Source organism: Prionailurus bengalensis, chromosome D4 (genome assembly GCF_016509475.1).
Source record: "Prionailurus bengalensis isolate Pbe53 chromosome D4, Fcat_Pben_1.1_paternal_pri, whole genome shotgun sequence".
In the NCBI taxonomy this organism is placed as follows: Eukaryota; Metazoa; Chordata; class Mammalia; order Carnivora; family Felidae; genus Prionailurus; species Prionailurus bengalensis.
This window is the reverse complement of record NC_057359.1, coordinates 71155787-71172686: the sequence shown is the minus strand read 5'-3', so window position 1 is coordinate 71172686 and position 16900 is coordinate 71155787. Positions and strand designations below refer to the sequence as shown.

Here is a 16900-nt window from a genome sequence, read left to right as displayed (position 1 = left end):
TGTCAAATGTTTTTTCTACATCTGTTGAAAGGATCATATGGTTCTTATCCTTTCTTTTGTTAACGTGCTGTATCTTGTTGATTGGTTTGCAAATACTGAATCACCCTTGCCACCCAGGAATAAATCCCAAGTGATCCTGGAGAATGATTCTTTCAATGTATTGTTGGATTCAATGTGGTAGTTTTTTATTGAGAATTTTTACATCCGTGTTCATCAGGGATGTTGTTGTGTGTTTCTCTTTCTTAGTGGAGTTTTTCTTAGTGGAGTTTTTATTGGTGTCAGGGTAATGCTGGCCTCATAGCATGAATGTGGAAGTTTTCCCTCTTCTGTATTTCAGAATAGTTTGAGAATAGATATTAACTCTTGATAGAATGCATCTGTGAAGCCATCTGGTCCTGGACTTTTGTTCACTGGGAGATTTTTGACTCTTGATTTAGCTTCTTTACTGGTGATTGGTCTGTTCAAGTTTTCTATTTTTTCCTGTTTCAGTTTTGGTAGTTTATAAGTTTGTAGGATTTGTAGGATTGTAGTTTATCCATTTCTCCCAGGTTGTCAGATTTGTTGGCATATCGTTTCTCATAACATTCTCTTATAATTGTATTTATGTGGTGTTGGTTGTTATTTCTCCTCTCTCGTTTGTGAGTCTGAGTCCTTTCTCTCTTTTCTTTTTGATAAGTCTGGCTAGAGGCTTACCAATTTTGTTGATTTTTTTTTTTCACAGAATCAGCTCCTGGTTTCATTGATCTGTTCTATTGTTTTTTTAGTTTCTATATCATTTATCTCTGCTCTCATCTTTATTATTTCCTTTCTTCTACTGGTTTTAGCTTTTGTTTGTTGTTCTTTTTCTAATCCTTTTGGTGTATGTTTGGGTTGTTTATGTGAGATTTTTCTTGCTTTCTTGGGGTAGGCCTGTATTACTATAAACTTCCCTCTTAGTACCACTTTTGATGCATCCAAAGATTTTGAACTGATGTTTTTTCATTTCCTTTGGTTTTCCTATTTTTTTTTATTTCTTCTTTTATTTCCTGGTTCACCAATTCATTATTTAGTAGCATGTTATTTAACCTCTATGTATTTGTGGTCTTTCCAGATCTTTTTCTTGTGGTAGATTTCTATTTTTATGGTGGTGTGGTCAGAGAAGATGCATGACATGACTTCAGTCTTTTTGAATTTATTGAGGCTTGTTTTGTGGCCTGTATGTGACATGTTCTGGAGAACGTTCCATGTGCACTCAAAAAGAATGTGTATTCTGTTTTTTTAGGATGGAATGTTCTGAATATATGTTAAATCCATCTGTTCCCGTGTGTCATGCAAAGCCATTATTTCCTTGTTGATTTTCTGTCTAGATCTGCCCATTGATGTAGGTGGAGTGTTAAAGCCCTCTACTATTATTGTATTACTGTCAATTAGTTCCTTTATGTTTGTCATTAACTGTTTTATGTATTTGGGTGCTTTCATATTGGAGGCATAAATATTTACAATTGTTAGATCTTCTTGTTGGATAGTCCTCTTTATTATGGTAAAGTGCCCTTCTTCATCTATTGTTACAGGTTTTGACTTAAAATCTAGTTTTTCTAATACAAGTGTTGCCACTCCGGCTTTCTTTTGATGCCTGTTTGCGTGATAAACAATAAATGTTTCTCCATCCCCTCACTTTCAATCTGCAGGTGTCTTTAAGCCTAAAATGAGTCTCTTGTATGCTGCATATAGATGGGTCTTGTTTTTTAATCCATTCTTACACTCTATGTCTCTTGATTGGAACATTTAATCCATTTGCATTCAGAATTATTATTAGAATGTATTTAATGCCGTGTTATTATTTGTTGTTGTTTCTGGAGATTTTCTCTGTTCCTTTCTTGTCTTTGTCACTTTTGGTCTTTCCTTTCCACTCAAAGAGTTCTCTTCAATATTTCTTGCAGGGCTGGTTTAGTGGTCACGAACCCCTTTAGTTTTTGTTTGTCTGGGAAACACTTCATCTCTCCTTCTGTTCTGAATGATACCCTTGCTAGATAGAGTACTGTTGGCTGCAGGTTTTCCCCATTCAGCACATCGATTATATCATGCCACTCCTTTCTGGCTTGCCAAGTTTCTGTTGAGAATCTCCAGCTAGCCTTATGGTTCTTCCCTTGTAAGTGAGGGACATCTTTTGTCTTGCTGCTTTTAGGATTTTTTCTTTATCGCTATCTTTTCCAAATTTAATTATATGCATTGGTGTTGGCCTGCCTTTTGTTGATTTTGGTGGGAGTTCTCTGTGCCTCCCAGATCTGGATATCTGCTTCCTTCCCCAGATTAGGGAGGTGTTCAGCTATTATTTCCTGAAATAAATTTTCTGTCCCCTTTTCTCTCTTCTTTTTCTTCTGGGACTCTTATGAATGTTATTACATTTGATGGATTCACTGAGTTCCCTGAGTCTATTCTCATGTTCCATAATTCTTTCCCTCTTTTGTTCAGCTTCCTTATTTTCCATTATTTTCTCTTCTAGATCACTTATTTGTACCTCCGCTTCTTCCAGCCTTGTGTTCACTACATCCCGTCTATTTCTGATCTCAGTTACTGCATTTTTCACTTCTGACTGCTTATTTTTTAGTTCCATAATCTCTGTGGAGGGCCTCCCTAAAGTCTTCCATTCTTTTCTCAATCCCAACACGTATCCTTATGATTGTCGCTTTAAATTCTCCATCAGGCACATTGTTTATATCTGTTTCAATAAGATCTCTCTGGCCATGACCTTATTATGTTGTTTCCTTTGGGATGAATTCCTCTGTCTTGGAATTTTGTCTGGCTCTGTCTTCTTCTCTGTGTTGGAAAAACCTGTTACGCTTCCTGCTTCTGAGAGGAACGGCTTTGTGAAGAAGAGGTCATATGGTGTCCAGGGCCTGGGGCTCCCGGGGGTGTCCAATATGTGCTGAATACACTCTGGTGCTATGTTTTAGCTGCTCTGTCCTTTAGGCCAGTCATCTGCTGAGGCTCTCCTTGCCTGCTGTGGGCAGTGTTTGGTCCTTGGCCAGAGTATAGTGAGCCTTAAGTAGATGTGCCCTGCTCTGCTTGTTCAGTAAGATCTGATACTACCTCCACTAGAGCTGAAGCCTTACAGAACTTTCTGGTCAGAAGACATGATGTGGGCAGGGGTTTGTGCTGGTCTGAAAGGGAAAGGAGCCCACTGCATCGGTGCTGGGGCAGACTTGCCCAGAGAAGGGCGGTAGCAGCAGAGCTCGGGGCTGTGGGACCTGGTGTAAGCAGGTCAGGCAGCCAGCGTCGGTGCTGTGCTGTTTACTGCCAGTGGCTCTGCATTCATGCTGTGGGGCAAGGGGGAGACATGGTGCCTGCCGGCTGTTTTGTCCCTGCAGAGGTAACTCTGTGAATGCCACCTCCCACGGATGCTGTCCAAGAAGAGCAAACAGTCTCCTCGTGTGGCTTAGGTGTTCTTCAGATCGCGCCATCTGCCCCTGGGCCGCTTGCCTGCCTTCTCTCCGGGAGCAGGGCAGCTCTACACCAGCCACGCCTGCCGATCTTTAAAACTCCAGTCTTCAAGCCCTGCTGGTTGCAAAAACTCACGAAAATCAACCCCTCTCATTTTCCCAGCCAATCGCTTTGGGGAAGCACTCTCTGTGTGCATTTCCCTGAGGGCTTTCTCTGTCGCCTGTGTCTGCCACCAGGGCTTTCTCCCCTCTGCAGCACCTGTGATCCATTTCTCCCCCAAACCGTCTCTGCACTTTCTTGATGTGGCTTCTTCTCACCCTCTAGTTGTGCAGTTTGTTCTGTCCGTCCTCAGGTCGATTTCTTGGTTATTCAGAATGATTTGATAGCTGTCTAGTTGTGTTTGAGGGACGAGATGAGCCTAGGGTCCCCCTACTATGCCTCCATCTTAGCAAATACTATTTTAAAGAATAACAAATGAAAGCAAAATCATTTTTGGAAGGATAAAAAAATAAAAACAGAATATACAAAGATGCAAATACCTTTTCTCAAATATTATGCTTAGTTATTGTTCCCTTCCTGCCAATCTCATAGCTATACCCTCGCTGGTCCTGACACCATTGAATGCCTGGCCAATGGCAAGTGGAATGGAAGTAACCAGCAGTGTTTGGCTGTCTCCTGCGATGAGCCCCCCAACGTGGAACACGCCTCTCCAGAGACTGCCCATCGGTTATTTGGAGACATTGCATTCTACTATTGCTCAGATGGTTACAGCCTGGCAGACAATTCCCAGCTCCTTTGCAATGCCCAGGGCAAGTGGGTTCCCCCAGAAGGTCAGGCCATGCCCCGTTGTATAGCTCATTTCTGTGAAAAGCCTCCATCTGTTTCCTATAGCATCTTGGAATCTGTGAGCAAAGCAAAATTTGCAGCAGGGTCAGTTGTGAGCTTTAAATGCACAGAAGGTTTTGTACTGAACACCTCAGCAAAGATTGAATGTTTGAGAGGCGGGCAGTGGAGCCCTTCCCCCATGTCCATCCGGTGCATCCCCGTGCGGTGTGGAGAGCCACCAAGCATCCTGAATGGCTATGCAAGTGGATCAAACTACAGTTTTGGAGCCATTGTGGCTTACAGCTGCAACAGAGGGTTCTACATCAAAGGGGAGAAGAAGAGCACCTGTGAAGCCACAGGACAGTGGAGTAGCCCCACACCCACATGCCACCCTGTGTCTTGCAGTGAACCACCTAAGGTTGAGAATGGCTTTCTGGAGGTAAGAGACTGATGAGTGAGTAGTTCGCGGCTTTTGTCACTGACAGCTAGTCCACTGCATCTAACCGGGGATTCGGAAGCAGGGCATTGAACAAATTAACTGTTGAAAAGCAGAAGTGGCTAACCCTATAGGTAGTGAGTATTGGCAAGAAGTTGATAGAGGTTAGGAATCCTTTTAATGTAGAGTTTCTACCTTCTGCTGGCGTAGAGACATTTGAAGTGCTTTGTAGCAACACCTTGGTCCTAACTATGAAGTTAGAATAAACCAATTTTAATACAATATTGTTTTGCTTTGTAGAAGAAGTTATTCCAAGATGGACGTAGATTTTGTAGAAAACAAGGTCTAATGGAACCTGTAGACATCTGGTATCATTTCTAATTTTTAAACAGCAGATGGCGTGAACCACCCGTTCACTATAATGCAGCTTCTGCAAGTTTCTTTCAGCGGACCCAACGGTAGATTCACCAGGACAAAGAGCTCTCTCAGATCCACACATATCTTCCTTTCATATTAATATGTGCCTTCTCATGAAGTCCATCAAGAAAATGGTAGTAAGAGGCACCTGCGTGGCTCAGTCAGTTGAGCATCCGACTCTTGGTCTCAGGTCTTGATCTCCTGGTAATTAATTCAAGCCCCATGTTGAGCTCTGCACTGGGCATGAAGCCTACTTAAACAAAAAAGAAAACAGTAATGAGGATCTATTTCCCCAAATCAAGGACCATTTTAAAGAGACAATATTCTAATTAAACACTGTGTAAAAACCCACACATACATAATACCTTTTCTCCTTTATATTCTAAAACAACAGTAACAACCTTCTGTTTGACACCTTTGCTCAGCTGTATTAGCATTCCATTGGAAGAGGGTGTATATAAGATAAGGGAGCTTTCTTCATCTGTTTCTTTGACAAATATCTCTGGAGCTCCTACTAGGTGCCAGGTAAGAATCAGAAAGCTGGTATTTAACAACACAGCTTAGGCCTCTGATGGTATGGTGCTTATGTGCATGGGGGTGGGTGCCCAAGAAATAAATGCACAAAACAAATAATTATGTCTACTAGAATGAGAAGTTCACTATAGCGTGGAAGCTAGACATTACCATGATAATCCTTTTAAAGCTTTCATAACTAATTCGTCTTTCATACTGCCTGACAATGATCTGTTATTGGGGCACCTGGGTGGCTCAGTCAGTGAAGTGTCTGACTTTTGATCTGAGCTCAAGTCTTGATCTCAGGATTATGAGTTCAACCCTGTACTGGACTCCACACTGGGTGTGAAGCCTACTTAAACATTTTTTAAGAAAGGAAGGAAGGAAGGAAGGAAGGAAGGAAGGAAGGAAGGAAGGAAGGAAAAGGAAGGAAGGAAGGAAGCGAGAGAGAGAAAGAGAAAGAAAGAAAGAAAGAAAGAAAGAGAAAGAAAGAGAAAGAAAAGGACTTGTTCTTATATTAAGCACTTATTTATTTAAATGTTGAGATCATGAGTATTAACTTTCTGTTTAAAAGATGAAGTATTACTTTTTTATTTCCCATCCTCAGAGCAGCAATTTTTTTGAAGTATGTTAAGAATGAACACAAAAAACTCTGATGGTACTGTTAGGAATATATCCATGAAACATATTTTGTTTGCTTCTTTTTTAACAACATTAACAAATAGATGTATGTTTGTATGTGTATGTTTCCTTTTCTGTGATTAAAGCAACACACTCCAGCATTGCTTTGGTGAGCAAGATTTTTTTGAACTAAGTAATTTATAATTTTTGGTAGTGTTCCATCAAATCATCAATTTTAAACGGTTGGTCTTTTACCAATTAGGGGCTCAACCCTATGGTAAAAATTTCTGCAGTAGAGATTACCTAATTTGACCTATCCTTTTCGCTTATTAAAAATAGAGTGGACCTACTGAAAAAAAAACAGAAGTCTATATTTACTTATGCCTTAATGGATTCATTTTAACATAGGTATTTTTAGCTTAATTTTTAAATTATTATTCACAGTATTTAGTCAACCATATGATTTGTTATACAAACTGTGCTTAATTGTTTTCTCCCTGTTATACAGCATGCAACTGGCAGGATCTTTGAGAGTGAAGCGAGATACCGATGTAATCCAGGCTACAAAGCAGTTGGAAGTCCTGTATTTGTTTGCCAAGCCAATCGCCACTGGTACAGTGAATCCCCTCTGTCATGCATCCCCCTCAACTGTGGAAAACCTCCCCCAATCCAGAATGGCTACATGAAAGGAGAAATTTTTGAAGTAGGGTCCAAGGTTCAGTTTTTCTGTAATGAGGGTTATGAGCTCATTGGTGATCATTCTTGGACATGCCTGAAGTCTGGCAAATGGAATAAGAAGCCAAACCAGAAGTGTGTGCCTTCCAGGTGCCCAGAGCCACCCCTCTTGGAAAACCAGCTCGTCCTGAAGGAATTAGCTAGTGAAGTAGGAATGGTGACATTTTCTTGTAAAGAAGGACATGCCCTTCAGGGCCCCCCTGTCCTGAAATGCTTGCTATCACAGCAATGGAATGATTCTTTTCCTGTTTGCAAGATGGTTCTTTGCCTCCCACCTCCCCTAATTCCCTTTGGTGTCCCCGCTCCCTCTTCCAGTCTTCATTTTGGAAGTACTGTCGAGTATTCTTGCGTGGATGGATTTTTCCTAAGAGGGAATCCTACCACCTCCTGCCAAGCTGATGGTACCTGGAGTTCCCCACTGCCAGAATGTGTCCCAGTGGAATGTCCCCAACCTGAGGAAATTCTCAATGGCATCATCGATGTGCAAGGTCTTGCCTATCTCAGCACAGCTCTCTATACCTGCAAGCCAGGCTATGAGTTGGTGGGAAATACTACCACCCTTTGTGGAGAAAATGGTCACTGGCTCGGAGGAAAACCCACCTGTAAACCCATTGAGTGCCCAAAACCCAAGGAGATTTTGAATGGCAAATTCTCTTATACAGACCTACACTATGGGCAAAGCGTTATATATTCTTGTGACCGAGGCTTCAGGCTTCAAGGTCCCAAAGCCTTGACTTGTTTAGAGACAGGTGATTGGGATGTGGATGTCCCATCATGCAGTGCGATCCACTGTAATCCCCCACAACCCATTGAAAATGGTTTTGTAGAGGGTGCAGATTATAGCTTCGGTGCCATGATCATCTACAGCTGCTTTCCTGGGTTCCATGTAGCTGGTCATGCCATGCAGACCTGTGAAGAGTCAGGATGGTCAGGCTCCATACCAACATGTGTAACCATAGACTGTGGTCTCCCTCCTCATATTGATTTTGGAGACTGTACTAAGGTCAAAGGTGGTCAAGGATATTTTGACCAAGAAGAGGACTTGATGGAAGTTCCATATCGGACTCCTCTCCCTCCTCATCACCTGGGAGCAGTGACTAAATCCTGGGGAAACACAAAGGGATCTCCTACTGCACATTTATCACACTTTCCACATGGCACCGTGGTTTCATACACCTGTAATCCAGGATATGAACTTTTGGGGAACCCTATACTGATCTGCCAGGAAGATGGAACGTGGAATGGCAGTGCACCTTCCTGTATTTCAATTGAATGTGACTTGCCTGTTGCTCCTGAAAATGGCTTTATGCATTTTACAGAGACTACCATGGGCAGTGCTATACAGTATAGCTGCAAACCTGGGCACATTCTGGTGGGCTCTGACATAAGACTTTGTCTACAGAATAGAGAGTGGAGTGGTGCTTCCCCAACCTGTGAGGCCATTTCATGCAAAAAACCAAATCCAGTTATGAATGGCTCTGTCAAAGGAAGCAACTACACCTACCTGAGTGTGGTGTTCTATGAGTGTAATCCTGGGTATGTGTTGAATGGCAACGAGAGGAGAACATGCCAACAAAATAAAAATTGGGATGGGAATGAGCCAATCTGCATCCCTGTGGACTGTGGTTCACCTCCAGTCTCAGCCAACGGCCAGGTGAAAGGAGATGAATATACATTTCAAAAAGAGGTTGAGTACACTTGCAATGTAGGGTTCTTACTCGAGGGTGCCAGGAGTCGTGTTTGTCTTGCCGATGGAAATTGGAGTGGAACCACTCCCCTCTGTGTGCCTGTCAGATGTGCTACCCCACCGCAGTTGACAAATGGAGTGATGGATGGCTTGGACTATGGCTTTGGGAAGGAAGTGGTGTTCCACTGTCAGGAGGGCTACGTGTTGCATGGTGCTCCAAGACTCACCTGTCAATCAGATGGCAACTGGGATACAGAGTTTCCTTTCTGTAAGCCAGTCAACTGTGGCCCTCCTGAAGATCTTCCCCATGGCTTTTCTAATGGCTTCTCCTTTTATCACGGGGGGCATATACAGTATCAGTGCTTTCCTGGTTATAAGCTCCATGGCAGTCCTTCAAGAAGGTGCCTTTCCAACGGCTCCTGGAGCGGCAGCCCACCTTCCTGCCTGCCTTGCAGGTGTTCCACACCAGTAATTCAAAATGGAGCTGTCAACGGGACAGATTTTGGCTGTGGAAAGGCAACCCAGATTCAGTGCTTCAAAGGCTTCAAGCTCCATGGAGCTTCTGAAATCACCTGTGAAGCCAATGGCCAGTGGAGCTCTGTCTTCCCACACTGTGAACACGCTTCTTGTGGTTCTCCCCCAACGATACCAAATGCATTCATCAGTGAGAGCGGCTCTTTGGAGGAAAATGCGATAACTTACAACTGCAGATCCGGGTATGTCATCCAAGGGAGTTCAGATCTGATTTGTACCGAGGAGGGGACATGGAGCCAGCCTTATCCAGTCTGTGAGCCCCTGTCCTGTGGACCCCCACCATCTGTCGCCAATGCAGTAGCAACTGGAGAGTCACACACCTATGAAAGTAAAGTGACACTCAGGTAAGACCGTGGCTCTAGAATCTCCAAAGGGTGCAGGCAGGAGGGCGGTAAAATAAAAAGCACTCGGTCAAAAATTTAGCAAATTGGGAAAATACCACCTCTGGACTGCTCTCCCAAAACTGAAGTTTTTAACCCCTTGGCCTTATTCTATTCATAATTATGTAGAAGTCCATTGTCTATAAAAACTAAACTACATTTTCAGATTGTAGTTCCTAATACAAGTATCATGATTATCATATTCTGTTGATCTTCATGAAACAGTAAGATTCTCTAGCTAGCTTTCCTATCTCTTAAGTCACAAGGCTCTTTTTTCTTTTAAACATCATGCTGGTAAATTTCTTTATGATACCACTTTATGGTTACATCCATACATGCAAATATTGGACATATTAGGCAAAAGCTGAAGAATTCAGGTCAAAAAGCATATACCTTCACTGATAAATATAAATAGGGAGATATCTTAAGGAACCTTTCAGACTTCGCATTTTGAACAAACTAAGCATTTAATGCACAAATAGTGAGTTTTTCTATAAAGTTCCCTATCTACAATGCATTCTTTTTTTTTTCTTTTTTTTTTTTAATTTTTTTTTCAACGTTTATTTATTTTTGGGACAGAGAGAGACAGAGCATGAACGGGGGAGGGGCAGAGAGAGAGGGAGACACAGAATCGGAAACAGGCTCCAGGCTCTGAGCCATCAGCCCAGAGCCTGACGCGGGGCTCGAACGCACGGACCGCGAGATCGTGACCTGGCTGAAGTCGGACGCTTAACCGACTGCGCCACCCAGGCGCCCCTACAATGCATTCTTAAAAAGAAATGAGAGAATACAGAATAAATCTATAAATTAATTTCTGTTATTGAAATGAATGTCCCTAAATATATCAACCCTCCAAATCAACTTAGATTTGACTCACGTCTGTGAAGGAGTTATGGATTATCTTTCACATATTGGCTTCTTAGATGTTAATAATTCAGTAACTGTTCTTGTGGGCATTTTAGCCCTACCTTCCTTTTCTCCTAATTGCGGTAAGAATAAACCCACAGGAGGATCCTTAATGACAAGAAAGCCAAAGAGTAGTATATCATGCACCAAGAAGAAAAACAACAGTTATCCCTTGCTTTTGAAATATATTTTCAGCTTTCTCTTTGGATGTTGATGTGTGAGATATCTTGAGAAATCCCGATATCACCTCTTTCTCAAGACCCCCCTTGTTTGTTCTTCCTTGTTGTGTGTTGATGGTGTTTCAGATCTTGTAGTAAACAGATTACAAGTTTGCAAAAGTGAGTCCTCTCCAGCTTGGTGATTTGTGACATTAAAAAATATATATATATATCCACCTAGTCAATGTTAGTTAATTAAATGGTTCAACTTAAGCGGCAGTGTAGTACGGCAGTGAAAGCATGGACTCTGGAACCGGACTCTGGAACCGGACTCCGTAGGCAGAAATCTCAGCTCTGTCACTTCCTGGGGTATCTCTGGTGTCAGTCAGATCATCTGCCAAATGGGAATAAAGATAATCATACCTACCCATAGGGTTGACATTAAAATGAAATCAATTAATAGTTGTAGAGCACTTAGAACAGTGACTGGAATTTAATAAGTGCTATGTGAACATTCGCTAAATAAATAAATGCAAATTCTAAAAATCAGAGTATTTTAGAGCCAGTTTGATTTGAGTTTGAATACCAAACTCATAGTTTGTGACATAACAGTATCTGCCTTTCAGGATTAAAAGAAATGCCCTCTATCAAGGACTTAGAACAGTGCTTGGCACAAATAGATACCCAATAAATATTAATTATGTCGTATTCTTGTTAATATCTGAGTCTATTTTGGACTTTGTCTAGAATTTTTAGAACTGTTAGCTATTTTCAGAATAAAAGTGAATTCAATGTTAATATTACCTGCAAGAAAGGTAAATAATGTCAACAACATTTAAATCAACTGTAGCCTTGGTTAATCCTTGGCGTGGACAACTGAGGACTGATCTGATTGTCCTCGTTCTGTTGTTTTTTGTTTTGTTTTGTTTTGTTTTTTGCATGGCAGCACCATTCCCTTGAGCTTTGAATCAGTTTTAATATGTCACATAAAATCTCCACTGAGTGTTGGAACATCATCTTAAATCCAAGAATAAGTCACCAGCTGTATTGTACTCCCTTTAAGACACTCATTTGGCTTTTCCATTCCAGATGTCTAGAAGGTTATGTGATGGATACAGCTATAGACACATTCACCTGTCAGAAAGACGGTCATTGGTTTCCTGAGAGAATCTCCTGCAGTCCTAAAAAATGTCCTCTGCCAGCAAATATAACACGTATACTTGTTCACGGGGATGATTTCAGTGTGAATAAGCAAGTTTCTGTGTCCTGTGAAGAAGGGTATATCTATGAGGGAGTTAACATATCAGCATGTCAGGTAAGATTCACTGCCTTAGAACATGTATTTGTAACTCATTTACATATATTAAATGTGTGTGTGTCCACACAAGCAGTATTTTGCAGCCCTGAAAAAAAAATGTCTCAAGTTTCCAATTGTGTCAAGAATTTGAGAAGTTTTTTTGGTAGAAATATAAAGCATCTTTCTTTTCAATATTCCCATTTTTAAACTAAGAAAATGCCAAGAGTAGATAAAAAGTGCCAAAGTTAGATAAAGTGTTCAAATATCTATAACAAAATATTCATGAAAAATTAACCATAAGTCAGGTGGCTCATACATAAGTCCTGTAAAGTGTGTCTTTGTGTGGGAACTGAGCCCTGATTGAGAGCAAATGTCTCTAGTTTTAGTAGAAAAAACAAAAGTCGCAGAAACAATAGAGTCAAATGCTGTCTCTGCTACCTACTACTTGTATGACTTTAAGAAAGTTACTTAAAATGTCTAAGCTTCAGGTTCCTTATTTGAAAAAAAATGTGTATAATAGTGTGTGTCTTGTATGATTAGAACAAAAAACTAGAGAATTAATGGGGGAAAGGACCTAGATCAATACCATAGATAGAAGATATTCCTAGCACATCCCCTTCTCCTAGCTTCCATAAGATGAGCCAGAGAAAGAAAAATAAAATGAGTTATTGATATATTCTTCTGTTTCTGGAGTTGGGGGAGGGAGGAGTTGAAGGTGGGGAGCAGGCTGCATGGTCTAGAAATAAGTTTTACCTTAAACATTCCTTTGAACTGCATCTCAGTATTTATAGGCTCTGTGGCCTTATGTTCCCCCAACTTGTTTTATTTGTAAATCAGTAATTGCAAGGATTTAATTAATGTTAATAAAGCATCTAGTACATGCCTGACATTTAGCAGGGACTCAAGAACTATTTCATTCTCCTCCCAGTTTTCCATTTATAAGTCATGCATACTCAGTGATTGGTTTCTGCCAAACCTAAAAACAGGAACATCACAGGAAGCAGGCCAGATGACTGGCGGGGGGAACCACGCTCTCAAAATTGGTATTGTTTCCAGGTTATCCCTTTTAGATTTAGAACTGAAGCAGTTTGAGGGGAAGCTTTTTCAAAGACCCTGAACTGTTTGAAATAAGCTAATGGGAAATTCGTCCCACCATGTTTAAGGGAATAATTCGATGTTCTCCCAGAGCTTCTCCGGGTTGGGTGTGTGAACAATCGAGTGCCCCTCCATGTGCCCTGTGGGACCCCAAATACTGGTGACTATGCTGTTTTTTTCTGAATCAGTAATTTATTTTTGACAACCTTCCTCACTTTCTCTACACAAGGTATGACCCCTAACCCTCACACAACTGAGTTTTGGGTTTGAATTTTGGTCTGAAAGGTAGAATAGACCCTTTATAAGTGTTTAGATGCACAAATTGTGTAACACTATGTTCAGTGCCTAGAAATATTTTATCTTGATAGAGCAAAATGATTCTGTCCTTCATAGAATAAATGGATGAGAAGATCACTATGAAGTTTGAAACATGAGTACAGGAGGTCCAGCCTTTCCTGAAATGATGACATATTACAGAATTACAAAGGTCCTATCAGTGTGCTATTGGTGTAGACTCAGCAGAAAGGAAAATGAGTGGAACGGAAGAAATAAATCCAAGTACATCTTGATAAAGGAGTCACCACAAGTCCATGGAGAAAGGAACCATTAGTAAACAAATTACTCTGATATAATGAAGTAACCAATGCGGGGGAGGGGGGGGATTAAAATATGCCAAAACAGGTTTCAGATGTATCAAAAGAAAACAGTATTATGTAGTTTTTAAAAGTTAATAGTAATACCCAGAACAATTTATGCAAAAAGGTATCTTTATTGAAGCACCATTCATAGTATTGAAAAATTAGATACAACTAACACTTCCGACACTACGGGAATGGTTAACTATGAGGCAGACATATGTATAAGATTAATTCTGCCTCATATATAGAATAAAGGGTTTAGCCTGAAGTCCTGTTATTGACTGTTAATGAGCTCATGCACTGTTTCCTCAAGGAAAACAGAAGAATATTAGCAAGAGAATAACAGTCTTTAAGGGAAACATCTGTGTATGCCTCACTTCACTTAAATAGAAGGTTGAAAAATGTTAACTCTGACCATGGCAGTGGGAAATAAAGTGAAAAGTGAGGATAGATTGGTATCAGGATATAAGGATGCCCTGGAGTATTTGTATCAACCATCCAGTCCTCATGCATCATAATGAAACCACACTTCTTGGCATTCTTGATATTTTAATGGTTTCTATTAGGAAGAAAATGCTTGTTTTATGTGTTTGAGAAATGTCTAAAATTGTTCAGTGATAACTAACAAGGGCATCTAATAACTAATGTGTGTTTTTTAAGGCCACAGACTATACGTATCAGAAGTAGAACCAAATTCTAGGATCATCATTTTAGGGATTATTCTGCTCTGCCAATATTTGCAAACTTCATTCATATGTATTAACTCTTAAGTGTAACTTCTAATCTGTCATTTGTCATTTAGCTTGATGGCACCTGGGAGCCACCATTTTCTGATGAATCCTGCAGTCCAGTTTCTTGTGGGAAACCTGAAAGTCCAGAACATGGGTTCGTGTTTGGCAGTAAATTTACTTTTGAAAGCACAGTTATTTATCAGTGTGAACCTGGCTATGAATTAGAGGTAAGTGAACAAATTGTTTAACTAGAATCAATTTGTTTTTTGAGTATTCTGGGAACATTTTTAGTATAATACCAATTTGTTTCACTGGTTCTGGTCCTAAAAGATTTTTTTATACTTTGTTACCTTACATCCTAACACTTTCCAAGAAATATTTGAAGTGACTTATAATTGGGGAGCGTGGGTGGTTCCTTTAAGCGTCCAGCTTCGGCTCAGGTCCTGATCTCCCAGTCCACAGGTTCAAGTCCCACGTTGGACCCTGTGCTGACAGCCCAGAGCCAGGAGCCTGCTTCAGATTCTGTGACTCCCTCTCTCTCTGCCCCTCCCCTGCTTGCACTCTGTCTCTCTTTCTCTCTCTCAAAAATAAATAAACATTAAAAAAAAAAAAGTTGGGGGGCGGAGCCTGAGTAGCTCAGTCGGTTAAGCGTCCGACTTCACCTCAGGTCATGATCTCACGGTCCGTGAGTTCAAGCCCCACGTCAGGCCTGTGCTGACAGCCCAGAGCCTAGAGGCTGCTTTGGATTCTGTGTCTCCCTCTCTCTCTGCCCCTCCTCCGCTCACACTCTCTCTCTCAAAAATAAAGGTTAAAAACATTTTTTAATTTTTTTAAATGACTTATAATTTTAAAAAAACAAAGTAAGTCTCAAATTACAAAAGAATCAGAGCCATGAAAAGGAAGAGGAAACTAGTATACCAGCCACAAGACTTTTATTGTTACTTTAGTTGGCCATTTAAGCTTGTGTTTTGGCCTCTTGTTAATCCTACTGTGTAACAGGCCAGTCCATCTGTCACTGTGGGGAGGTAACCATAGGGACTGATGTACACAAACTAGGATTTCCTCAAGCAATGGGTTTAAATACTTTGGAGAGTTCTTGGTAGAAATGCTAGGTTGCCACCTGGCAGGTGTGGCCTAAAAATCCTCAGAGCAGTTCTAGCTGAATACCAAGTTAGTCTCAAGACCACTCCTGGTTTGTAATATTAAAACCCCATCAGCAGCCTATTTACTTTGGTGGGAAAGCTGCATTTTTTTAAAAGTTTTTATTTTAATCACCCAGTGATCATCATGACAAGTGCACTCCTAATCCTCATCACCTATTTCACCTGTTCCCCCCACCTCCCTCCCTCCTGGTCACCATCAGTTTGTTCTCTATAGTTAAGTGTCTGTTTCTTGCTTTGTCTCTCTCTTTTTATCCCCCTTTGTTCATTTTTTTTTGTTTCTTAAATTCCACATATGAGTGAAATCATATGATATTTGTCTCTCTGACTGACTTATTTCGCTTAGCATTATACTCCCTAGATCCATCCATGTCATTGCAAATGGCAAGATTTCAGCCTTTTTATGGCTAATATTCCATTCCATTCCATTCCATTCCATTCCACTCCACAAACTCACCAATACCTGTTGTTTCTTGTGTTTTTGATTTTAGCCATTCTGACAGGTGTGAGGTGATATCTCATCGTAGTTTTGATTTGCATTTCCCTGATGATGAGGGATGTTAAGCATTTTTTCATGTATCTGTCGGCCATTTGTATGTCTTCTGTGGAGAAATGTCTGTTCATGTCTTCTGCCCATTTTTAATTGGGTTATTTGTTTTGGATGTGTTGAGTTATATAAGTACTTTATATATTTTGGATACTAACCCTATATCGAATATGTCATTTGCAAACATCTTCTCCCATTCCATAGGTTGCCCTTTAGTTTTGTTGATTATTTCCTTCACTATGCAGAAGCTTTTCTTTTTTAAGATTTATTATCTTTAAGTAATCTCTACATACAACGTGGGGCTTGAACTCACAACCCCAAGGTCAAGAGTTGCATGTTCCACCAACTGAGCCAGCCAGACACCCCTGTAGAAGCTTGTTATTTTGATGTAGTCCCGATAGTTTATTGTGGCTTTTGTTTCTCTTGCCTGAGGAGACCTAGCTAGAAAAATGTTGTTATGACTGATATCATAGAGACTACTGCTTATGTTTTCCTCTAGGAATTTATGGTTCAAGTCTCACATTTAGATCTTTAATCCGTTTTAAATTTATTTTTGTCTATGGTGCAATAAAGTGGTCTAATTTCATTTTTTGGCATGTTGCCATCCAGTTTTTCCAACACCATTTGTGGAAGAGACTGCCTTTTTTCCACTGGATATTCTTTCCTGCCTTATCAAAGAGTAGTTGACCATAAATTGTGGGTTTATTTCTGCATTTTGTTCTGTTTCATTGATCTGTGTGTCTTTTTTTGTGTGCCAGTACCATACTGTTTTGATGATTACAGTTTTGTTATGTAACTTA

General features: G+C 40.6%; 1 protein-coding gene across 2 annotated transcripts in view; it reads left to right on the top strand.

Annotated features, from left to right (window-relative positions):
* SVEP1 (sushi, von Willebrand factor type A, EGF and pentraxin domain containing 1) overlaps nucleotides 1–16900 on the top strand; it is a 199913-nt gene that overhangs the window by 148478 nt on the left and 34535 nt on the right. For both annotated transcript variants that reach the window (XM_043566210.1, XM_043566209.1), the window contains exons 37-40: nucleotides 4012–4684; nucleotides 6741–9532; nucleotides 11722–11947; nucleotides 14465–14620. In XM_043566210.1, coding sequence (XP_043422145.1) covers nucleotides 4012–4684; nucleotides 6741–9532; nucleotides 11722–11947; nucleotides 14465–14620 — 3847 coding nt within the window. The remainder of the gene's footprint in view (nucleotides 1–4011; nucleotides 4685–6740; nucleotides 9533–11721; nucleotides 11948–14464; nucleotides 14621–16900) is intronic.